Source organism: Colossoma macropomum, unplaced genomic scaffold (genome assembly GCF_904425465.1).
Source record: "Colossoma macropomum unplaced genomic scaffold, Colossoma_macropomum, whole genome shotgun sequence".
NCBI classification, from domain to species: Eukaryota; Metazoa; Chordata; class Actinopteri; order Characiformes; family Serrasalmidae; genus Colossoma; species Colossoma macropomum.
In genome coordinates, this window is record NW_023495530.1 from 485,529 (window position 1) to 511,149 (window position 25,621).

Below are 25,621 nucleotides of genomic sequence, written 5' to 3' on the forward strand. Positions count from 1 at the left end.
GGTTGTGTCCAACCAGGAATAAAGCAGCAGTGAGGAAAACAACAACAATCAGCATCCAGGGCTTTCTTGCAGTTCTTTCAGTGACTGAAACACTTCGATACGTCATTTATATACTGATTAGAGGTAACTAGAGTACGGATGCATGATCAGCTTGATATGGTAATGTACTACGCACTGTACTATGAAATGGTTAACCTCAATATTAACCAGGTAAGTGTGAGGTACAGACTTCAGCATGCTAGGTTATTAAAAGGATGGCATATTCTCTCCAGGTAAGGAGTTTAAGTATCTCAGGGTCTTGTTCACGAGTGATGGGAAGAGGGATGGTGAGATCGGCCACAGGCTGGGACTTACTGTCATTAACCAGTCAACAACTAGAACTTGTGTAATTTAGCTAGACTGTCTTGGTACTTTGATCATTTTACCCAAAATAAGCACTTTGGAGTTTGTACCTCACATTTCTGTAGGGATGCTACAGAACACTACATTAAATGCTAGTTCACATTAAATACTTAAAACTCACTTTAAACCATGAAGATTAGGTAGAAAGCGTTTACATTTTTTTAATTGGTTAATTTTCCAGTGTGGAGACTGTCATCACTGTCTTTCTGTTCTCAGTAGTGGTGTTTTGGTTTGAAGGCATCACCAATATTTGAAGGTGAACGATATAAGAAGCCACTTAAGAGTACTTAAGGTCTTATTCTGTAACTCACTTAACTCTAAGTAGCCCTAAAGCGTTTTCTTAAGGGGAACGTTAACTTAAGCAAGTCGATGTTAGCTCTTTAGAGGCCGCTGTCTCCTACCTCAACAGTCCAAATCCCTTCTTCTTGGTCTTCTTCTCCGGGTCCTCTACCACCTCATCCTTCTTCTTGGCCTTGTTCTTCTTCTCCTTCTTCTTTTTGGTCTTCTTCTTCTTCTCCTTAGCCCCGTCCTCGAGCTCTTGGCGCGAGGAGCCACTGGCAGGAGTGTCCCTGCCTGAGCTGTCATCCGAGTAATCTACAAAACAATGGAGGAAGGGGCAGATATGAAGATCTAAACGCAGTCAACTCAACGTGGTCAACTATCTAGAATGGAGATTTTCACATTAAACTGCTCTGAATGACCATCTATGGTCCACTTTTACCAGTTTCTCCAAAATCCCCGGTTGGTTTTCAGTGATGTACTCTTGATGTACTGTAACATTAACCTTCATTATCTCTTAAAAAAAAGAAACATTTTCACAAGCCTTGTTTTCACAAGGGTAATGTTTTTCCTCTGCAGTGCACATAAAGAAGCAACTGTCCACTCTGTTTGTTTGTCCAGAGTGCGGTGAGCAACGGGCCGAAGGGGAGGAGAAATATTGGGGAGAATGTAATATTAAAGGAAATGAAGAAATATTGTGGTAACCTTTTGAAAGTAGCTGAAAGTCAGGAAGACAGATTCATAAACAGTGGCCAGTTTTAGAGCAGGCCAGCAGATCCACTGCCCGGCGTCTGGCCTTCAGAGCAGAACCGTCCAGCCAGCAAACACTTTCATTAAAGCAGAGCAGATTCTTGGCTCATGTGTTTAAAACAAGCCTGTCTTTCTTCATTTAGCACTGCAGCCTCAGAACATGCTGTACTGTTAGACTCTGTAGTCATCCCTCCCTCCCTCTCTCTATCTCTCCACCGCTTTCTCCCTCTCTCTCTCTCTATCTCTCCACCGCTTTCTCCCTCTCTCTATCCCTCTATCTCTCTCTGTCTTTCTCTCTCCATCCCTCTGTCTCTCTCTCTACCTCTTTCTCCCTCTCTCTATCCCTCTACTTTTCTCCCTCTCTCTATCCCTCTATCTCTCTCTATTCATCTGTCTCTCTCTCTACCTCTTTCTCCCTCTCTCTATCCCTCTATCTCTCTCTATCCATCTGTCTCTCTCTACCTCTTTCTCCCTCTCTATCCCTGTCTCTCTCTCTTCTCTCCACCTCTTTCTCCGTCTTCTATCACTCTATCTCTCTCTATACCTTTCTCCCTCTGTCTCTCTTTCTGTCTCTCTCTCTTTCTATCCCTCTGTCTCTCTCTCTGTCCCTCTGTCTCTCTCCCTATCTCTCTCTCCACCTCTTTCTCCCTCTGTCTATCTCTCTCCACCTCTTTCTCCCTCTCTCTATCCCTCTGTCTCTCTCTCCACCTCTTTCTTCCTCTGTCTGGCTCTCTCCACCTCTTTCTCCCTCTCTCTATCCCTCTGTCTCTCTGTCTCTCTCTCCACCTCTTTCTCCCTCTCTATCTCTCTTCACCTCTTTCTCCCTCTCTCTATTCCTCTGTCTCTCTCTCTACTTCTCCACCTCTTCCTCTTTCTCCCTCTATCATCTCTCTCCATCTCTCCTTTGCTTTCTCTGCCCTTTGTCTCATTCTTCTTCCACTCCTCTATCCCTCTCTCTCCCACTTCTTCATCTTTTCTTCTGCCCATCTCTTCTTTGTTTGTTTTTTCTTTTTTTCTTCCATCTCTCTCTCCCAATGTTTTTCTTTCTCTCCTTTCCTCCCTCTCTGCATCCATCTCTCTCCTTCTATGTCTCTTCCCTTTTCTCTCTCTCCATCTCTCCCACTCTTTCTCCTTTATGCCTCCTCCTTTCACTCCATTTCCCTTCCTCTATCTCTTTCTTACTGTGTCTTTCTTTTTTCCTTCATCTTTCTCATTTTCTTCATCTGTCTCTTTCTCTTTTTCTCCTTCATTATGTCTCTCTCCTCCCACCTCTCTTTCCTCTCCTCTATCTCTCTCTGTTCTTTCTCCTTCTTTTTTCTGTTTATCTCCCTCCCTCATTTGTTTTTCTCTTTCTTTCCGATATCTCTCCTTTTATTTCTTTCTTCGTTTCTGTCGCTTTCTCTTTCTTCCTCGCTCCACCCTTCTTCTTCCTCTTTCAGCCCATCCATTTCTCTTTTTCCACTCTCTCCTTTTTCTCTCTGCATTAATCTCTGACACTCTTTCTCCTTTATTCCTCTTCCTTTCCCTCCATTTCCTTTCCTCTATCTCTTTCTGTCTCTTTCCTTTTCTTCCTTCATCTTTCTCATTTCCTTCCACCATCTCTTCCTCTTTTTCTCCTCCATTTTCTCTCTTTCTTTTCTCTCCAACTCTTTCTCCTTTCACTCTATTTCCTCTCCTCTGTCCCTCTTTTTCTGTCTTTTTCTTCTTGCTTCATTTCTCTCATCTCTCTTCCTCTTTTTCTCCTGCATTATCTCTCTCCTCTCCTCTATCTCTCTCCCTTCTTTCTCCCTCTTTGTTTCTCTCTTGTTCTCTTTCCTTCCACTATCTCTCCTTTTATTTCTTTTTTCTTTTCTATCTGTCGGTCCTTCTTCTTCTCTCCACCCTTCTTCTTCCTTTTTCTGCCCATCCATCTTTCTTTTTCTTGCCTTTTCTTTCTGCATCCATTTCTCTCTCTATCTATTTTTTCTCCTCTTTCTCTTTTTCTCCATTTCTCTTTCTCCCACTTTCTCTTTCTTTTCCCTCTCTCCTCTCTTTCCTTTCCTCTATCTCTCTCCCTTCTTTCTCCATCTTTTGTTTCTCTTTCCTTCCATTATCTCTCCTTTTATTTCTCTCTTCTTTCTCTCTTTCCTCTTCTCTGCACTTTCTCTTTTTCTCCCTATCTCTTTCTCCTACTTTCTTTGTCTTTCTCTCTCTCTCTCTCTGTTGTCCAGCTGTACTGTTACGTAGTGGTACAGAACACTGTGGCTAACACGCTGGTCAGTGTGCTGACTCAGTGATTTCTCAGTCCAGTTTCAGTGCTGGTGTTTTTAGCTCACTCGCCCGAGTTCTAATAAAAACTCCTGAGAGCTGAAACGAGTCTTGAAGAACAGCTCGTTTAATTAGCGCATTAGCGTGCTTAAAGCTCCGGTAATGGCAGCGAACGCGGCGGGGCTCCTGAAAGTTTCAGCGTTAGGGCTCTGAAATAAGTCAGAGTGAAGCGTGACGTGGAGCGGAATTACAATGAGGCTCAAAGCGCATTTTTGAGAACGAGTGTTAGTTCGGTATGCGCTCCGGCTAACGCTAACCATATGTCTGGCACAGCTCGTTACATTCTCATTTAAACCCACAGTAGTCGGTCTGCTTCAGTATTCACTGCACATGCTTTTCATTAATGCCTTATTACTGTGATTGCTGACTTACACTGTTGCCTTTGCAAATAATGCTGCTGTAAATACAACTTTATCATCGCGGTTACGCTCGTGTTACTGTTTAAGTGATTTTAATCCAGTATGAATCTGCAGTGTGTAGTTTTACAGTCTGACAGTAATAATTGTGGAGTGATTTTAATCCAGTATGAATCTGCAGTGTGTGTAGTTTTACAGTCTGACAGTAATAATTGTGCAGTGATTTTAATCCAGTATGAATCTGTAGTGTGTGTACTCTAGTAATATCTGTAGAGAGGTATGCTTCCTGTGCCCCTGTTTCTGAATACTCTGCATGTTCATGTAGTTTATTTTTATACACATGAAGTATGTAAAAGCATTAACAGCTGACAGCGTAAGTGACTGTGCTCTTACCGTCGTCAGGCTCGGACGGCCCGTCATAGGACTTGTCGATGGCCTGTCTGAAGCTCATGTTGCAGCCACGGCCGCGCACCATGTTCGTGGTGGGTCGGTGGAAGGGCACTTCGCTCTTGCTGGCCTCCTCCATTGCTGTCTGCAGGCTCTCCAGAGAGCTGGACTTGTACAGGCCCAGCGTGGGACCCAAAGGCTGGCCACTGGACATCGAGGGTGCTGAAAGAGGGGTGGAGGGGTCAGTGAGGGTGGGGAGGTTGGTTAAAAGGTATGGAAGAAGTAGAATGGAGTGAGAACATTATGTTGACAAATGTTTGGATGAATATAGGAACCGTAAAAAAATGAAGGTTCAAACAAAGACGGAAGAAGAAGAGAAGATGGAGGCCAAGGAGAATGGAGAATGTTTAAAAAAATGGGAAAAAACATGTGGGGAGGGGTTGAGTTGAAAAGCTTCAATCAAATTCAAAATCATAATAAAATATCTTCTACTTATAAACGTAAGTGTGTTGTGCATTGACAGTTTAGAAAATGCACTTCTTTGCATGTTTCAGTGAACGAGTGAGCAATAATGAATATATAAGTACAGCATGCTTTTCTTATTGCTGGTGATAACAGTAGCTTCGAAAGTTAAAGGCCAATGCAAAAACATGTATTTGTGCCACTTATTCCGCTCATCTTTTTAATCCACTGCAAAAAAATGGTGTCTTGTCAAGTAAAATGATCTTAAATCTGTCAATAAATCTAATATTTCTCCTGTGGAGATTGTTGTAAGCTTATTTTAAGATTATTTAACTTATTTCTAGTCATTTATTTACGGTACTGCTGTCTGTTTCACACAGTGAGAAATCCGAAAGAAATCAGAGTAAGAGCTTACATGCACTGAGAAATCTGATTACTCAGCTAAAACCCAGCTTTTCTTTATTGGACTTCTTAATCAGATTTCTAGACCTTACAACAATCTACAAAAACAGAGTGTGCTGTTTACATGACCATTTGAATAACCAGTTAACTGCAGAAATCTGATTATGATCGGATTATGAAGTGCATGCAAACACACTCAATGTTGTTGTTGCACTTAATATATAAAGAACGTGATCTATCAAAGCAAGAAATTAGCAGATTTTTAATTAGTTTTGTCTACAAATGACATTTTTCAACAACAAAACATGTGAATAGGAATATAAGTCAGTCTTTTTATTGGTTTATCATTCATTGAATAATAACAGCTTACGGACTTGAACTGCATTCTGAAAAACCTCGGATAAACTCGGATAAAACAAGTGCGTCCCACAACGAAGGAAGCCTTGTGCTTCTTTTATGCGGTGATAGACATGCGGTAGTTCAAGAGACCTTCAAGGAACTCTTAGAATGGATTCCTGACAAGTTCTCCGGTTTGATAGGATTTAGAACGTCTTTGAATGAAGAGGTTCCAGGCATGGAAAGGAAAGCGTGATAGAAAGAATGGCAGAACAAAGAAAGAAAGATGGAAAGAGAGGGGAAGAGAAGCTTGAGAAATCTACCATCAGGGCAACCTCATGGTGAAAGCATAGGAATGTCTTTGAAGGACGAACTGGACGATTGAGAGAAAGCAGGGCAGAAGAAGGACAAAGAATGGAGAGAGGAAGGAAGAGAGGAAGAGGAGCTGAACGCAGAGATGGAGGGTAAAGACAAGCAGAAAAAGTGTTGAAAGCAATGAAAGGAGGAGCAGCAATGGTAGAAAAATGAATATAAAGAGGAGGATGGACTGGATGAGTAGGAAGAAACAGAAGCGTTCGTGGTCTGGAAAGGGTGGAAGAAAAAAAACAGGCATTTGAGAGGTCATGCAGGAAAGAGTGGACATGCTAAGGTTTTAAATGGATAGAAATAATTGGCAGGAAATGAAATCTTATCCTTCTTATCCCAAACATAGTTGATCAGTGAAGGAGTTTGTGTTTGTCACGCTGTTATTTATGAAAACAGACAAACATATGGAGCTAATTCAGGTTTTAAGATGGCCACCTCTGCTGTTTTCAGCTATGCGATGTACTTCCGTCCATTTTTATGGATACCGGAATATCAGACAGTGTGGGAATCCACATAAGAAAGTCTTGAGATTACTGAATGTGGTTTGAGTGAAATCTGATGTGATTTAGCCACACAGTTTACATGATGATAACGCTAATGAGCCTAAGCTTCCATTACTAGTCAACTACATTAGCCTCCTAGCCGCAGTACAAAACTAAAGAAGCCAACCTCAGACACCAAACAAGTTCTGGCTGACTGACTTCATTTGGAGTGAGAGGAAACACTGTGCCCATTTGATTTTCTGCCAGATTGTTCCTGTAAGTCTGGGAGACGAGAACAAAGCAGAAGCAGCAGAGACTAAAACTGAAACTAAAACAGAACATCAAACTTTCTTTAAGCTAAAACCAAACTGAAACACAGCCTTATGAGTGGATTATGGACTGTTATAAACAGATGCAGTGAGTGAGTCCTGCAGGAGAGTCAGAGTGAAGGTGAGATTCAGGATGTGTTACACTAATTACTGCAGTCCAGCTGCACAATAACACAATTACACAGCTTTCAGCACACTGCACACACAGAGAGAGAGAGAGAGAGAGAGAGAGAGAGAGACAGAGAGAGAGAGAGACAAATAGAGAGATAGTGAAAAGAAAGAAGCAAATGATACAGAAACAAAGGAACATGTGAAAAGAGATTACAAAAGACAGAGATGGAGAAACAAAGAAATAAACAAAGAAACAAAGAAAAATGACAGAAAGAAAGAAAGAAAGAAAGCAAGAAAGAAAGAAAGAAAGAAAGAAAGAAAGATGAGTAATAGAAATAAAATAAAAGATACAAGAAAAAAGACAAAAAGAAGTAAAGGAGTAAAGAAATAAATTAATTTAAAGAAGAAAAGGAGTAAAAGAGGAAAGAAGTAAAGATTAAAGAAGTAAAGGAGTAAAGGAGTAAACCATAAAGAAGTAAAGATTAAAGAAGAAAGATTAAAGAAGTTAAAATTAAAGAAGTAAAGATTAAAGAAGTAAAGATTAAAGAAGTTAAAATTAAAGAGGTAAAGATTAAAGAAGTAAAGGAGTAAAGCGTAAAGAAGTAAAGATTACAGAAGTTAAAATTAAAGAAGTAAAGATTAAAGAAGTAAAGGAGTAAAGTGTAAAGAAGTAAAGATTAAAGAAGTAAAGGAGTAAAGCGTAAAGAAGTAAAGATTACAGAAGTTAAAATTAAAGAAGTAAAGATTAAAGAAGATTAAAGAAGTAAAGATTAAAGAAGTAAAGAGTAAAGAAGTAAAAAGTAAATAAATGAATGAGTAAAGAAGTAAAGATGCAAAGCAATAAAGGAGCAAAGAGTAAAGAGATAAAGATTAAAGAAGTGAAGGAGTAAAAGAAAAAAGATGTTAAGAAGTGAAGGACTGAAGAAGTAAAGATGTGAAGGAGTAAAGGAGTAAAACATTGAAGGAAAACACACAGCGAGTCTTCACTAACGCTCTCATCTCAGCTGTGTTCATGAGCAGCAGTCAGCACTGAATGTGAATGGTGGTGTGTGAAATGTACTCTGCTGGAAATGTGCTCACAGTGCATCACTGGTCAGTTTCTGACCACAGAGCTGCTGCTGGTCAGATATAATTTGGATGGCGGTTCATTCTCAGCACAGCAGTGACACTGACATGGTAGTGTGTGCAGTGCTTGTGCGGGTGCATCATGCACATCAGTGTCACTGCTAGGCTGAGAGCAGACCACCACACAAAAATATCCAACCTAGAGCAGCTCTGTGGTCAGAAACTGACCCCTGATGAAGGACTGGAGGATAAATCACACCAACCATACATCAACAGATGAGCTACAGTCTCTAACTGTACAGCAGTGAGGTGGAACTACGTGGACGCCAGTGTTTTCCATGGCTAAGCAGCTACATACAAGCCTAAGATCAAAATCCACAATGCCAAGTGTCGGATTGAGTGGTATAAAGTGCTGCCACTGGACTCTGGAGCAGTGGAAATACATTCTGTGGAGTGACGAATCACACTTCTCTATCTGTCAGTCTGATGGACGAGTCAGGGTTTGGCGAATGTCAGGAGAACATTACCTGCCTGACTGCACTGTGCCAGCTGTAGAGTTTGGTGGAGGAGGGATAATGATATGGGGTTGTTTTTCAGGGGTTGGCCTAGGACCCTTAGTTCCAGTGAAGGGAAATCTTAATGCCTCAGCAGACCAAGACATTTTGGACAATTCTATGCTTCCAACTTTGTGGGAACAGTTTGGGGAAGAACCTTTTCTGTTCCAGCATGACTGAGCCCCAGTGCACAAAGCAGCTCCATAAAGGCCTGACTGGGTGAGTTTGGTGTGGAAGAACTTGACTGTCCCTCACAGAACCCTGACCTCAACCCCATCGACCACCTTTGGGATGAACTAGAATGGAGATTGTGAGCCAGACCCTCTCGTCCAACATCAGCGTCTGACCTCACAAATGTCCTTCTGGATGAATGAGCACAAATTCCCACAGACACTCTCCAAATTCATGTAGAAAGCTTCCCAGAAGAGTGGAAGCTGTTACAGCTGCAAAGGGGGACCAACTCTATATTAATGCCTGTGGATTTAGAATGGGATTCACAAAAGCTGTCCCAATTGGGACACCTACTGTTGTAGGTGTCCCAATACTTTTGTCCATATAGCATGTGTTTGTTAAAGCAATCAAAAATACAATCAAATTCCTCCATAAGTCACCTCAGTGTTTTGGAAATGATAAACAGATGGCCCTTTCAGGCACACATTCATAAATCAATCAGAACCAGCCCAACGCGGCAGCTTTCAACCTGAACCAACAACAAACAGGAGCGAGAGCCCGAGAGAGAGAGAGAGAGAGAGAGAGAGAGAAACATTTGATAATTGTCGAATTCTCTGTAATTGGCAAACTCTCTTTGGCAGACAGATATCTGTATACTGTCATTATCGCGCAAGGGGAAAATAATGAGACAAAACAAACAAACCGCCAACTACACACACACACACACACACGCACACACACCTTCAGAGGGAGTGTGCAGTAAAAACAGTGCTGGCTGGGCGACAGAGAAAGGAGGGATGAAGAGCGAGGCTGAGAGAACACAGGCTAGTGAAAGTGGAGCAGTGAAGATACAGCAATCAGAAACAGACAGAATTAATGTGTCTTTGGGGGGGTTGGGGGTCTTTCAGGGGCCAAATTTGCTCAGCATGATGAAAAGTATGAACACTTTGACGTTACTAGACGTGACTTGTCATATCAAAACCTCGTACGCACTTCAAAACGGCATGTGAACATTGTGTAAACGTTCCAATCTATTCAGAACAACATCTGCTACATCAGGAAAGAGAGACGGCACAGATCCGATTCCAGGAATCCGGCTGATCTCAGCAGGAATCAGCTGGATCGAATATCTGAGGTAAACAAGAGAAAGAACAAATGCAATCCTGTAATGAACAAACAGATTTTGGAGGGAAAAAAGAATAACTGTAACAAACAAGTAAAAAAGGACAGAAGGAGGGAATAAGGAAAGGAAAGGAAAGGAAAGGAAAGGAAAAAAAATACAAAAAGAAAGAAACCCGATGCAGATCCAATATCATTTATCAGTATCAAAGGCCCAATATCAGCAGAAAGTGGTGAAAAAAAGAATGGATCCAACCCCATCCCGCATCAAATAAATCAAAATAGAAGGCAGGAAGGAAGAAAGAGAGACAGAAAGAAGGAAGGAAGGAACAACAGAATGCAATAAGGAAGGAAGGATGGACAGATAAAAAAGAAGAAAGAAAGGATGAAAGGAAGGAAGGAACAACAGAATGCAATAAGGAAGGAAGGATGGACAGAAAAAAAAGAAGAAAGAAAGGATGAAAGGAAGGAAGGACCAACAGAAGGAAGGAAGGACATAAAGAAAGAAGGAAGGAAGGAAGGCCAAACAGAAGGAAGGAAGGAAGGACAGAAGGAAAGATGGAAGGAAGGATGTAAAGAAAAATGGAAGGAAGGATGGAAAGAAGGAGGGACAGAAAGAAGGATGGAAGAAAGGACAGAAGAAAAGAAGGAAGGAAGGACCAACATCAGGAAAGGACAGAAAGAAGGAAGGAAGGGCAGAAGGAAGGACAAAAGGAAGGAAGGAAGGACAGAAAAAAGGACAGAAGGAAGGAAGGAAGGACAGAAGGAAAGAAGGAAGGAAGGACGGAAGGAAGTAAGGGCATAAGAAAGGATGGAAGGAAGAAAGGATGGAAGGAAGGGAGAATGGAAGAAAGGGAGGATGGAAGAAAGGATGGACGGAAGGAAGGACTGAAGAAAGGAAGGATAGAAGAAAGGAAGGAAGGAAAGAAGAAAGGACAGAAGGAAGGAAGGAAGGAAAGAAGGTACGACAGAATGAAGGAAGGAAGGATAAAAGGAAGGAAGGAAAGAAGAACATGAGGAAGGACGTAAGGAAGGAAGGACCTAAGGAAAGACGGAAGGAAGGAAGGATGAAAGGAAGGAAGGAAGGAAAGACAGAAGGAAAGGAGGAAGGAAGGGAGGACAGGGAGGGATGAAAGAAAGAAAGAAAGAAAGAAAGAAAGAAAGAAAGAAAGAAAGAAAGAAAGAAGGCAGAGATCCAATGGGTACCGGCATCCAGATATCAGAAGGAAAAAAGAATGAATCCAATCCCATCCTGTAAGAAACAAGAAAGAATGGAAGGAAGGAAAGAAGGAAGGAAGGAAGGAAGAAAGGAAGGAAAGAAAGCTCCGCCCTTAAACCTGACAGAGCTGGTTTCATAGTTAGCGTCGGGTGTTTATTCTGCTATGCTATGTTTTCACTGGGCTCAACTGAAGACAAAAACACATATTTCAGCAGAAATCTGGCACCAATGACCACAACAATCCCAGGCCTCGTCCAGCTGCTCCAGAGGATTCAGTGTAGACTGTTTTAGCATCTCTCCTGTGCTGACAGTTTAAAGGCGCGACGCAGCCATTTCTCTCAGTCTGACCATGTGCAGTCGGGCCTGTGGCGGTTCCTTGGCTTCTGGCCACTGGGAACCCGTACAGCTGCCTTATATGGTGATGTCTGACTACTTAGAACAATGTGTAGTATATACAGTACACACTGTCCTGTCACACGCTGTGAAGGAATAGAGGAGATTATAACACTCAAGGCAAGAAGGAGGAATGACGGCAGAAAGGAAAGTGCTTGGGGTGCATTAGTGCTGCGTAAGAAGAAAGTGTGGGCACGTCTGGTTTCAGCTTAAAGCAAAAATTCAAAGAAAATTATAGAATAATAAGAAGTTTCCTTCTTTAGATTTGCACTGGAGCTAATGTAGCCAACAAGTAATTGAAGTCTATGAAAGTTGAACATTTTAGTACTCTTATGTGGTCTTTGACACTGTTTGACACACTGTTATCTACGAAAATATGCAAACAATACAAAAGTGCAATCAAAATGTAATTTATTTTTATGCAACAGAATCATCAGCTTGCGAAACGCCCAACAGAAAACTGCCCATGGTATCTACGTAAGTACAGCCAAGCAAGCACTCTCATAGGTTAGGTCTACAGGAACTGAAATGAAGTCCTTAGATGTAAATTTACTAAGCTCCAGTGGAAAGGTGGGACCAAATTCATGAAAAAAAACTGTCACATCTTCTAAAAGTTCTTGATCCATCACAGACCTCAAATACGAGGCATAATCCAACCAGGTTTCAGTTAGTTGTTAGGTATGGAAAACAGCAGCAGCTCTATGCCAGGGATCTTTCCTGAAAGAGTCACTGTAAAACTGCTACATACAAGGCAAAATATATGTTTAAATCTATGTTACAAGCTTCGAATAAGTCAATGGAATGTCTTGAACCAGCTTCAAATGTCTTTATGTAGAACGACCAAGAAATGTTAATGTGCCCCACCGCTAGCTTATTGCCAACATACTAGTAGAAACCCCATACAGACACTAGCCTTATCACTATGTGTCATGCGGGTGTCCCCAGGGCTGGCAGGTAGGCAGAGCCTGAACTTCGAGCCCAGACAAAACCCCGCAAAGACAGCAGGGAGAGGATGAAATCCGTGAGGAATTGGGAAATGGCGAGCCCTGCCTCCTGGGCACCGCCTCCGGTCCCGTCTTCTTGCCTCTCGTGGCTGTTGTTGTGGCCCTCCACCCCTCTGGTGGCTGACGTCTTCCTTCCACTGTCACTCATGTCCCTCAGTGGGGTTCAGGATTCAAGCCCCACCTTCCCGCTGGCTCTCGTGTCTGTCAACAAGGCCTAGTGTTCCACTTTTTTGGCAGAGTTTAGGCCTTTACGGTTCTCTAACTCTAAAAGTCTTGGTTCACCTCTGGTTACCAGTATGTCATACAGTGTTTTAACCACTATTTGAGATGACCTGGTTTTTGGTAAGTGCATGATGCTGTAGGCCTGCAGTTTACGCAATGCTAACTGATCTACATTAGCTTGGTAGCTACATTAGCCTCATAGCTCCAGCACAAAACTAAATAACCGAACATGGTGTGGCTGATCAACTACATTTGGGGTGAAGGGGGAGCTGAAAACATGGTGTTCCACCAAACTATTCATTAGAAACCACAACAGACTGGAAATAAGATTCCTCGTTTAGCTGAGGTTCTTATATGTCACAGATGTTAAAAGAATAGAAGTATAGAATTGTGCACGACTTGAGTGCATCGCTGAACTGCACTGATTAAAAGAGCAGGAGGAGATGAAGATGGGAAATTTACAGAAAAACAGGAGAAGGAGGAAGAGAGAGAGCGAGAGAGAGAGTGATGGAGGGTTTTAGCTGGGAGGTTTTAGTGAGATTAAAGTGCGAGTGGTCGTCTCTTAAAGGCCGTCTCCGTAATGAAATATGTCCGAGCGCGCAGAGGGGCCGCTGGCGCTGAAGAAAGAAAGGAACGAGCGAGGGAGGGGCTGGAAAAACGAGTGCGTCAGCAAAGCCGTCTGAGACCTGTCCATACTCATCAGCTCTCACATCTGTAAACACACACTCCAATAAACAGCAGTGCGAGCAGCAGCCAGCGAGAGAGCGAGAGAGAGAGAGGGAGAGAAAGAGAGCGAGAGAGGGGGGAGGTCATAAATGTTGTAATGTCTGAATGTGTTTTGATAGCCATTTATATGACCATGTGTAAAAGTCAGAGACCACCCTTTACCTTCATTTCTTTCATTTCCATCCCATCAAGCACAAGTTTATCATTTTCAGGAGATGTTTAATAAGATTAGATTTAAGACAATCCACTTGCATAAAGAAGGGGACAGTCAGTTGAGACTAAGTGGAAAAACAGGATGTTTCCAAAACTGGAGTTCAAAAACACATCAAAAGATATTGTGAAAATTCCTAACAACCACCTGTGATTCCTGGTAGACCACCAGATTTGGACAAAAAAAAACAAAACAAAAAAAAAACAATGGCATTTCTATCCCTTCGTCTTTCCTTCGGAAAGGAGACCTATAAACCAAACAAAGAAGCCGGTGTTTTCAGAACAATGCACTGACCGCAGCAGAGTCCAGACCTCAACATCACTGAATCTGTTTGGATTACTTCAGAAATTTACAAACCAACTTCTAAGACTGAACTTTGGAGGGGTGGTTGCAGATTTCTTGGAAAAACTGAAAGTGAGTCTCCTGGAAAGAATGAAAGCTGTAAAAAGGTAAAGAGTGGACAGAACAAATATTGAAAATTTGATATTTTATTGTTGAGACTTCAGTATCATTTTCTGTGAAATACATGTTTCTGCTTTTTTCCTGAATCTGGTAAAAGAATAACATGAACTTAATGGCTGGTTTGACTGGAAATTAAGTAAAACGAAGGGCCTCTGACTTTATTCATACACTTGTTGCACAGATAAATGGTTTTTAATGTCTTTTGCACACTATTATATTTGTTCAGGTGTTCGTAAATGCGTGATTTATTGTCTCCACAGTTGTGTGAGTGTTTAAATGTCTGCATGCTTTTCTATGGCTGTTTATGTGACTGTATGTGTGCATTACACATATTATATACATATGTGGTTGCTGGCCTTGGTCGCTTTGTGTGAGTGCTAACTCAATCACTCCAGCAGCTCTCTCGCTCTCTCTCTCTCTCCTCCAGTAGAAGTGCAGACTGGTGTGCTGTCCTGTCGAATGTAATCTAACTGCACTGAAGATCACGTCCACTGATGTGGAGTCAGATTACAGCTAATAGCACATCCTCCAGCATGTTGGTGGATCAGCCCGCCAGCGCTCACTTTTACCAGGAAAAACGTCCTGCTTATCATCATCTTGAGTGAGAGGTCAAATATACAGACCGCAGACGGGCGATAATAAAACATCATGTTTAACAGCAAGCGGACACGAGCTGACTTTCAAAACCTCAGAATCGGTGTACTGCTCACTCTGCGCAACACTTATCACTCGCGATAGCGCACTCTGGTTGAAACCGTGTTGATTTAATGTCCAAATGGACATCTATGTTGACTCAATGTTCAATTCGCTGTGAATCAGCTCAGGAATACACAGAAAATCTTGGAAAACTATGTTGAAAAGTGGCCCAATGTTAATTCAGCAGCACTCGTTTAAGTTTGAACAGCTGTGCAGTCTTGGGTTCAGTTGCCATTTGTCAGATATATATGTATCAATCAGTCCTCTCTTGTCTCTCAGATCTCTTTCCCAACATGACAGTTAGCACTGATATCTGGATACATTGCTATCTTGCCCAGGCCTAATCAGGGATTTTGAGACACTTTGCAGACTGAGAAAATCACCAGGCTAGACTGGTCACTACGCAAGCGATCGTCATGAGTGTGCACAGCTGGACGGTTTGTCGCAGATCCAAAAACTTTGTGAGTGACTGAAAAATCAGGGTTAAAATTGTGCAAGTTTCATACACAAAGATCTGACGTTTTAGTTACATCAGTGATTCTTGGAGGAAAATGCTTAAAGCATAATCTTAAATGCAGTTAATGCATGTCAAAGAAAAAACACATAGTAATAAACAAATACTAGTGTGCACTCATACGTACCAGCTCTCTGTGCTTGCATGACACCAAGTTTGCTGTCGTCCGCCACTGAAAAAAACACAACAAATCAGTCATGTGTTCTGCCAAATAAATTGTTTTAATCCACTTTTTCAGAGTTTAGGAGCTTTAAAGATCATTCTACCAAATTTTACAAACTTTAGACTAAAATCCTTTTGCTTTCATATTTATTTTATTAAAATGCACAACTAAAAGTTCTATTTTGCCACTAACAAAACAATCATAACACCACTGAAGCTTTACCAAATGTTTCAGTAGTGATTGTTTCGGTACTGACAATTTTAGCTCATTTTGAGCAGAACTCAAAAACACCAGCCAGTACTTGACTAGAAGCTCTGGACAGCTGGGCACATATAAAATCATAAAGTTTTTCAATAAAACACAAAAAAGTACTTAAATGCAGAAAATATTAGCTCTAGTGTTTCGGTAGTGACAATTCTTAATGTTCCACATTGATTTTCAGACTTTGGCACACATTCACTCCAAAACAATGGGATCTAACTGCTCACTGTGTGGCCATGAGGGAGAGGGATGCAGTCTCACTTCCTGCACTAAAATGCAGAGGTGTGGCTAAAATAAGGCTCCGCCCACAGACTAAAACTTTGTGTTTCGGTAGTGACGTGAAAGCATGGAACAGCATTTTTTATTTCACGATATAACAAAATCTTTCAACTTCACTTTATAAGATCTTCTTAAAACATTTGAAGAATTATTTTTTACAAGCTTAAATTTAGTGGTCAGGGTTTGGGACAGTATCCCAATAAAAAGCACCCTATAAATTCTGATTTTCTATATTTTTAGCTCATTGCTGTCTCAATTAATGCCTTGGGTTTAGATGGATCATAACATCATCCTTGTAAATTTCCAAGGTCTGAATTTTTTATTGTTTTAATTACGGCTTGAACTTGTTCTTTTTCACCAAGTGAGCTGCACATGATCCTACGAGTTTGCATTGAGGCTGCCTCAGCTGAGCGAAGTGGTCTAAATATGCTTCAATGCTTCAACAGATCAGAGCTCAGCCACTAAGAGCTTGTAATTAACACGGCCTTGAAGGCAATGCAGTACAGGAGGTCAGTGTAAACTGAATAACGTCTATTAGTTATGAAAATACAAGCAGTTATGAAAGCATGAGCTAATTTCTTGGCTGGGTATTTTCGGGTGGTGAACCGGAAACTGACCGATGATGAATGGAGTGTAGGGTCATTGGAAGGTGATGGGCTATATTAGTGGTCACCAACACTAATCCTGGAGATCTGCCTTCCTGTAGAGTCCATTTCCAACCACAACCTACCACACACAGAGAACTTCTACAGAGGACTGTGATTGGTTGGATCAGATGCATTAGAGTTGGGTAAGTGTAGAGCAGCAAAGCAGACCTCCAGGAGGTGGGTTGGTGACCACTGGGCTTTGAATGCCTGTATAGTGGAGCTGTAATGCAGGTGAGGACAGTGAGTGTTGGCCTACATGCATGTTTGTAGTTGGTGCAACTCTTTGAAAACAGGCTGGATGTTATATTCTAATTATTTCAATATGAGGATGACCAGCCTTCACAAATAAACACAGGTCCAGGGAGCAGAACTGCAGTGTGCTGTGTGGGCAGAGAAGGGAAAAAAGGACTGAGGAGAAGAAATGAGAAAAGAGCACAGAAAGCAGGAGGGAAGCACTCTTTGCTATGTGATTCTTTTCTCCATTGCAATATGTATATAATATTGTGCATGTCTCTCTCTCTCTCTCTCTCTCTGTCTCTCTCTCTCTCTCTCTCTCTGTCTCTCTCTCTCTCTGGTAAGCAGTCACACTTGCTTTTAATTAGGGAGGGCTTTGTGGGGCGAGTTTCCTTCTGTACAGCTGAGAACATCTGTGTTCACACACACACACACACACGTGCAAAACACACGCGCATACACACAGACACACAAGCACATACACACCTGCACACAACACACACAGATACACACATAAATACACACACAAATACATGCACATACAAAAACACACACACACACATACACACACACAAACACACACATACACGCACACAAATACACAAACACACATATATACAACCACACACACACACACATATACACACAAAAACACAACCACACACTCACACACACAAAAACACATGAACACATACAAATGCACATATACAAACATACATGCACACGCATACACACAAATAGACAAACATACACAAATACACACATACAAAAACACACAAACACACCCAAATACACACATACACAAATACACACACACAAATACACACATACAAAACACACAAATACACACATACAAAAACAACCATTGTTCTCATTTCCATAGGCGTTTACACTTCCAAACAAATGAAACAAAACCTGGCAAAATAAAGTGTCAAAATTCAGTGAACACTCCAAATCACACCACCCCTTACAATGAAGCTCGATACATTTAACAAAGATTTCAAAACTCTTCATTTCTCATTTGAAACACACTGAGACTATATTCCAATATATTCCCATTTTCAAAACAGATGACCACCACTTCAATATTCTTCACTCATATTTTGTGCTAATATATTCCAGTATTTTCCAACATATTCTTGTTTCATAGGGGATGACCACCATTACAATAAACACTAATATATTTACAACATATTCCAGCAGATTCCATTTTATTATGCCATGACCTCTATATTTCTTTTAATATTTTGACAAAATATTGAAATACATTCCATTTCCATATGGAATGACCAGCCTGCAGTATATTTAAACGATTTATTTTAATATTTTGACAGTGTTTAAAAAATGAAATATAATATAAAGATGGTTGTGACATAAGATAAATATAATGTATTTTGCAATATTTTGCAAATATATTCCAATTTATACTAATTTATGCCTTTTTCATACGGGATGACCAACATTACTATGTATATCATTTGTTTTTGGACTGTATGGACTGATATATGTAATATATATATACACATATATATATATATATATATATATATATATATATATATACAAATATTACAGCATTACAGTGTGTTTGTATATATATACATATATGTGTCTATCACACACACACACACACACACACAATGCAACCGACCCACAGAAAGGAAATGCAAGTCAATACATCTGTGTGAGATAATATATTGCACCCAGGGCATCTACAGTAGTACCCCAACTGTGTGTTTATGTGTGTGTGTGTGTGGGTGTGTGTGGGTGTGTGTGCACCTCTAATCCGCAGAAACAGGATTGAGCAGAAGCAGCAGCTGCTGCCACAGGCACCGCACCACGGGACACAATAATACGCTTTCATTACACTGCAATTTCTCTTAAATAATCCTTTTCATTTTTTATGAGCTCCATTTCCCCTGCTACAGAAAGACGACTGGGGAAGAGGGGAAAAAAAGAGAAAAGCTGAGGAAATAAGGAGCCTGTGGTGGAGAACTGTGTGTGTAAACATGGCAGAAAAATCAGTGTACATACACTGACATATCACTTGTATAACACTTATAACACTACAATACTAACGCTTTTATTTTGGAATTTTCCCCCAGTTTAGTCACGTTCAATTCCACCTGCTAGCAAGGTCTCCTCAAATTACACGATACTACCAGCACTAGGAGGGTGAGGGGTAGTACACGCTTCCCCCGATACATGCTAACGGAACATCAGTGGACAGCTCAAAACGCTTGGAGGAGAACACTAACTGCCAATTCTGATACATCAGCTAACAGAGTGATGGGGGGGGGGCATCCTGCCCACCCAGAGGAAGCGAGTCCAATTGTCCTGGACACTTCCCGAGCTGGACTGAAGGCCTAGAAGGGATAGAACGTCAGATTAACAACTAAAATGATTCAAAGAAGTGACTGAGGAATGGATTACCGATCACGTTTTGATTTATAATGGATGGGACCAATTTTAGGAGTGAAAACATCACTGTAGGCTTCTAGAAGTTCTAGATATGTCACTGACTGCAAATAAGAGCCATAGCCTAACCCAGCAGTGTCCAAAGTCCAGCCCTAGTGCCAAATGCAGCCTATGGACAGATTTTATTTGGCCCCTGGCTTCTGTTTTACAGTGTATTATAAGTGGCCCGCCAGCCAGTACGCTGTAGTTCTTCCTTTCACCTGATGGTGGCAGCTGACCAGACCTGCAGCTTCATTTACTAAATGACATTTAGTCAAGACTACAGACATAAAGCTCAAACTAAACACTGAAACCTGGCGATTTTGGCGAGACAGAATTAACCCTTTAAGGTCAAGCAGAAGTGTGGCTACGCTGTGATTATTGGATATTTACAAAACATTAACTAACAAAAGCAAAAATCTATAGATTTTGGTTTAGTTGGTCTCACAATTTAATTATTTATTATAAGTGCTTATCGATCCAAACTGCTTTGAATGAATGATCCAACAATAAAAGAAGCCTTGTGCATCTTTTATAGAGTGATAGGTAACACAGTAGCTCACAGAAAGCTCAGATTCTTTGCGCTGATGATTTGAAAGCTTAATATTTTGAATTACTTGTTAATAAAAGTTTGGCCCCTCAGGTATTTTGACAAGGTATGATCTGGTCCTCTTTGAAAAAAGTTCAGACACCCCTGGCCTAACAAGATTTCAGTTAGTTGTTTGGAATGAAAAACAGCAGAGAGTCACTGGAAAACCGCTGCATTCAAGGTAAATATATATGCTAATGACTGTTTTCAAATAACACATATGGAGTGTCAGTCATCAGTAACCATTCATTACAACTGTAGTGAAGTTTGTAAACAACCTACCAATTATGTCATGAAATGACATCATATGCACAGCGTATGCTAAATGAACAATAGTGAGGCGTAGGATAAGCCTTTTTGTCTAATTTGGGGCACTTAAAACATCCATTTTGGTAAATTTATATTTGAAATATATGTTGCAGATTTCTGCTGCAAAACTCAACTTACAGTCAGATTCCACACCAACAAACACAATATTTATTAAAAGAAATTTAATATGTGGTGCTTGAAAAAACAAAAAATTGGTAGTAGTAATTTAAATTTTTAATTTTCCAAAAGAAAGTACAAACATTTATAGTGTCTTTAGGTCAAAAATCAAGAGAAAGAACCTGTTACCATATGGCAACATAATGCAGTAGAGACTGGGCACTAAATCCTCAAAATTCAGATTAAAACAATATAGCCAATTTTATTGCATTTCAATTGTTCACGTGCCCAATGTACATAATTGGTGGATTATAGATTATACATATTAATATACACTGGATTGGCAAGTACATGCATTGTAACCTATGACTTCATTCAGTATATCTCATGTATAGTGTAAATGAGACATGAGACAACTCACAGTTTACAATACATTTACTTGCCCATCCAGTTTTTTGATTAAGCAGTCCTTCAAAAGATGACCAACTAATGTCCATCTGGTTATTAAATGAACTAATTAAGGTGAAGTGCTCCATTAAAGGACGAAGCATGGGTTTCAAATGGTCTGATTATAAGTCCATTACCCGAACAGCTGCTGCTGTGTCGTGCACAGTTGTCATCTGAAAGCTAATGTCATTCAGTGCTGGTGACCTGTGTCAGAGGAGACTCTACGATGCTTCTTATGATAACCACAATGTGAGGACTGAATCTGTACATTAAGCAATGATGGCTCTGTTTTACTGTTTAGGGCAGATAGTGTAGTTCTAGATTAAGCCTATATGGTTTATGTGTGAATTAGCAAACTTTGGATTTCTTAATGATGGTTTAAAATAATTGAGTGACTGATTGCACCATATAGTGCTACTGTAGAGATGTACAAATGATTGCTAAGTTGATTACATTTTAAGAAATGAACATATTTTAAATGATATTTCCTTATTGAAAATGGGATAATTAAAAAAAAAGGAGCTTTGCATTTTGTTGCCGTATGGGAACAGCATGAAACACTGCCATGGCCAAATTCATCATACCATAATGTGCATAACAGCAATCTATGCCAAATGACTTAAGAATACAGAAAATATGAAAATAATTAGTGTTTAAAAAATAACTTGGAACGTAAGTAAGTTGGAATGGTAGTGTCCAATGGAAGTCTACTTATTTACTCTTATTGTACATGTTGCCGATTTTAGTTCCATTGTCACATGCTGTTGCCACATGGCAAAAACTATATTTTATTCATTTTACATAAGGCCTCTAGTATCTAAACTAGTTTCTTTTAAGAAAAAAAGCAATATATACTGAATAAATACTGAATTATACAAACATTTGAAAGCTCTTCAGAAGCCCCATTATGTGATTAGAAAAAAGTGCCATTTTACAAATAACGTCTTCATTTTTCCAAAACAATAGAAAACCCACATGTATTTCGTTTCAGATGATATATTGTTATGAGGCAAAAAATCAAGAGAAAGTACTTTATGTACAAAATGAATGTACAAAATTGTCTTTCAAAATCCTTCATAAACAATCACTATAAATGCAGGTTATTCAAAAAACTGACTGCTCATCATTTGTGTTCTTTCTGCCAAAGTCATGTACTGGCTTATAAGTCTTCATATGGCACATCATGCTTGGACCCCACTGATTGCCACTTGCAGCTATATTTCCCTTAGCAGAGTGGTTACAACAGATCACAGAAACCAATGTGTTCCATGAAAAACAGCAGTCATTTAAGATGGAAACTAAGTGGTAGACTGTTTTGGTTGCTTACAATGGTAACTTACACATTAACCTTTTTTGCATCTTTGATTCAAAAACTACTGAAGAAAGAAATCTGAACACTTTCAACTAAACAAACCATTAGCAAGCAGAAACAACTGCCCATTTCACTGCTAAGTTAATTTGGCAAGTTGATAATACTGCAGCAAAACTGCAAAAGACGCTTCATACCTACATTCATTTAAACCACTGACTTTTGCCAAAAGCTTACAATTTGCATGTATGGTTTATGAAAATCTGTTTATGGGGAAGCCTTCTTAAGAATTAACACTGTAGCTTAGCTGTGATAACGCCATTGCTTAAACTAGACTAACCCTCTTTAAAATTAATTTTCCATGCATTTCAGATTTCATTTGAATATATAATGTAAAATGGACGTAAAGTACAATAAGTAAAGTAAACTTGTTTGGTCAGCAACAACTTAAACATCTCTACCTGTTCGAGATTTTCTTAATTCAGTTTAAAATGTACATAAATAGTAACCATTATTTTCATTCTCAAACTCAGAAATTATTGGTGAATTGCTCAAAATCTACAGAAGAAAGATACCTACAAACATTCTGGTATTATGTTGTTTCAGTGATGAAATTCCTGCCTCTAACTGCACTGATGTGTGTGCTATCATGGGGTCAAAACATCCTGCCTCTAAAATCAACCTGAGACTATCAGGGTCGGAGAAAAAACAAAAAATCCATCTTTGTCTCCGAAAGTCATATCAGTTTGAGAGACAGCTTTCAATTTGGAGCTTGATTGAGAGCTTTATGGAAGAGAGTAGTCGGGACAGACCGATTATGTCAGATAACAGAACAAACAGTGGAAACACACGCACACATATGAACTGTAAAAATCCCAGGAAACGCCTACCCTGACTGATCTCAAACTTAACACAAGAAAAATGAGGATTTAAAGGACAAAAGAGACAAACACAAGCAGCGTGAGGGAAAGATAAAGGGATAAAGTGGAGAAGAATGCAGAGAATGGGGGAAAAGCTAGAAGACAAACATTGTGGCCTCTGTAATAAAAGCCAATGAGTTTCGGGCAGACGGCCGACTACGCCACTATCTCCGGCAAGGGAAGCCAATAGTCCGACCTAATGAAGTGTAATTGGAAACGGACAAAACTCCTCGCTTCAGAGGAATGAAATATCCTTCGCATTTCCGATGGAGGAGAAGGAAAAAAAGGAGGGGTAGTAGCGGGCGGGGGGCTAACAGGGTCATTCTCGGCAAATGCAGCGGAGATAGTTGCTAATGAGCACGAGGAGGGGGTTGTTTTCTGTAGCAAGTGGAGGAGTATATAAAAGCAGAGAGCAATCTCACTGTAAAACCATTGTCTTCTTCATGAAAAATGGTCTAAAGATTGAAAGCTGTAGGCAGTGTGCAAAATACCCTCTGGTATTTTTCGGGGATGTCCCATGATGGCTGGCCACTGACACACTCGCCATAGCAGCGCTGATGCTAGCATTAATGGCAGCAAAATGTGTGGATTAACAATTGTTCTTTAGGAAATGTTCTTTTCTAATTTGGTAACATGGTCTTCCACACACACATCTCCTCTTTTGTATTCAGTTTGAGAAATGATTAACAATTCACTTTTTATATCAAACTCCTGGGCAATTGGGTTAAGTTTTTCAGAGGTATCCTGGGCATAGTTACAGTTGCTAGGCTATGAAGGACCAAATGGCTGAACCAGTTTGCACCCTGACGCAGACCAGTGCTACATCTCTAGTGAGTTAAGAATATCAAAGACAGAAGTTCAACGTTTTGTGGGTGAAGCAGGCTAAACAATGACCTTTCCCTGAATTTGTACCTGAGAGTCAATTTTATCCTAATGGACAACCCCCAGTATTGGGGTTTGTATGCATTCATGTGTCCTTACCTAGATCCATGCTTTTGGAAGCCTTTGTTGGGTAGTCAGGCGCTCTCTGGGTCTGTTGATGTTGGTGAGCTGGACGGCCTGGCAGTTCCCTTTCCGTTCTGTGGTAACAAAATAAAATTCGGATCAAACCTAAGCCAGAAACATATTCGAGAAACGACGTGAGCAGTCTGGTCTTATCGGGTTCGGACATATATTTCAAGCTGTAGGCTGATATGATTATGCGACCCCAGGCAGCGTTTGCAGTGTAGGTAAAACAGTCCCCAAAAGAAGACTTCTCAGATCTACCACCATCATCAACATTACATGTTCAAACTCAGAAGACACATGTAGGTTCACTGGTGGTTTAGTAAATAAAATGTTGCAGTACACATCATTAGCCCAGATTCCTATCACCACCACACATCTAAGTAAGTTTCTTCACAAACAATTTCACTTGTTTACATCTCAAGCAATTGAATTACACTTAAAAATCTGCAGAAAATTTCCCTTTTTGAGCCCAGTCTTGGATGACATTGCAGTCAATTGAGATTCTCCACTGAAAATGCATTAGAGTGTCAGTCAGCCTTCAGAATTACGATGAGCTGAAAATCATGGCTAACCTGTTTTGTTGGTAGCTCTGTTGAGCACTGGGACCTGGCTCCATCATATCCAGATCAGGAGGAGGGGGGAAATCTTCACCATAGTCTTCCTCGTGCACTTTATGTCTACCATTGGACATGGTGATGGGTCCTGATGAAACAATATTTTTAAAATATCAGACACTTTCACTTAAAATTAGTTAGTTTTTCTTGTCACTTCATCTTCTATGGGATTTTATTTCTGTTTTCACCCTGTGCAGTGTTGCTTTAAAGATAAAGTTATACTTAAGCTATAATAAAGTAGCTACACATGCTTTACAGAGAACGCACTTTTTTTTTTGCAATGTATAGTTACTGTTTACTTGCTGAACTTAAAATTTTGGGGAAAAAAATAGAAACGTGGGCTGTGCAAAAGTTACAGCACATTTTATATTTTATGCTTTTTTTTACCATGTTTAATTCAGCAAATAAATAGAAATTAAGTAAACTGTAGCACTAAAATTTGCATATTTAATACCTTAAAAAGTTTGGTTTATTACATACTAAGGCTTATTATTAAGTAACTACAGGGGCTTCAATGCAAACTGGCTGAGTTATTATTCGGCTATAGAAGTGTGTAATAAAATTAGCCATCTAAGAGGTCAAGTTTATAGAGGGTGTGTTTATACATACATACATACATACATAATATATATATATATATATATATATATGTGTGTGTGACTGCAGCCAAAAGGCTGATCAGAACAAATCAATGAAAGCTTTTCATATGTGCACATAAATATGTCCTTTCCTTTAAAATGAATGTTCTATACAGTGGCCACTTTATCAGAAACCCCTCTCGCGTAGCTCCACCTTGGTGGTGTGCAGAGACTATAGTTCATCTGTTGATAGTTATCCTCTAGTCCTCCATCAGTGGTCAGTTTCTGACCACAGAGCTGCGCTTGTCTTGATATTTTTGGACACTGCTGTGTCTGATCCACTCAGACCAGTGCAATACACACT

At 40.2% G+C, this 25,621-nt stretch overlaps 1 protein-coding gene across 1 annotated transcript in view; it reads right to left on the reverse strand.

The window, feature by feature from the left end:
* pard3ba (par-3 family cell polarity regulator beta a) overlaps window positions 1–25,621 on the reverse strand; it is a 263,259-nt gene that overhangs the window by 73,994 nt on the left and 163,644 nt on the right. The window contains exons 14-18 of the mRNA XM_036562820.1: window positions 24,638–24,767; window positions 24,039–24,136; window positions 15,453–15,497; window positions 4,488–4,703; window positions 804–996 (exon numbers count right to left, since the gene is read on the reverse strand). Of these exons, the coding sequence (XP_036418713.1) occupies window positions 804–996; window positions 4,488–4,703; window positions 15,453–15,497; window positions 24,039–24,136; window positions 24,638–24,767 (682 nt within the window). The remainder of the gene's footprint in view (window positions 1–803; window positions 997–4,487; window positions 4,704–15,452; window positions 15,498–24,038; window positions 24,137–24,637; window positions 24,768–25,621) is intronic.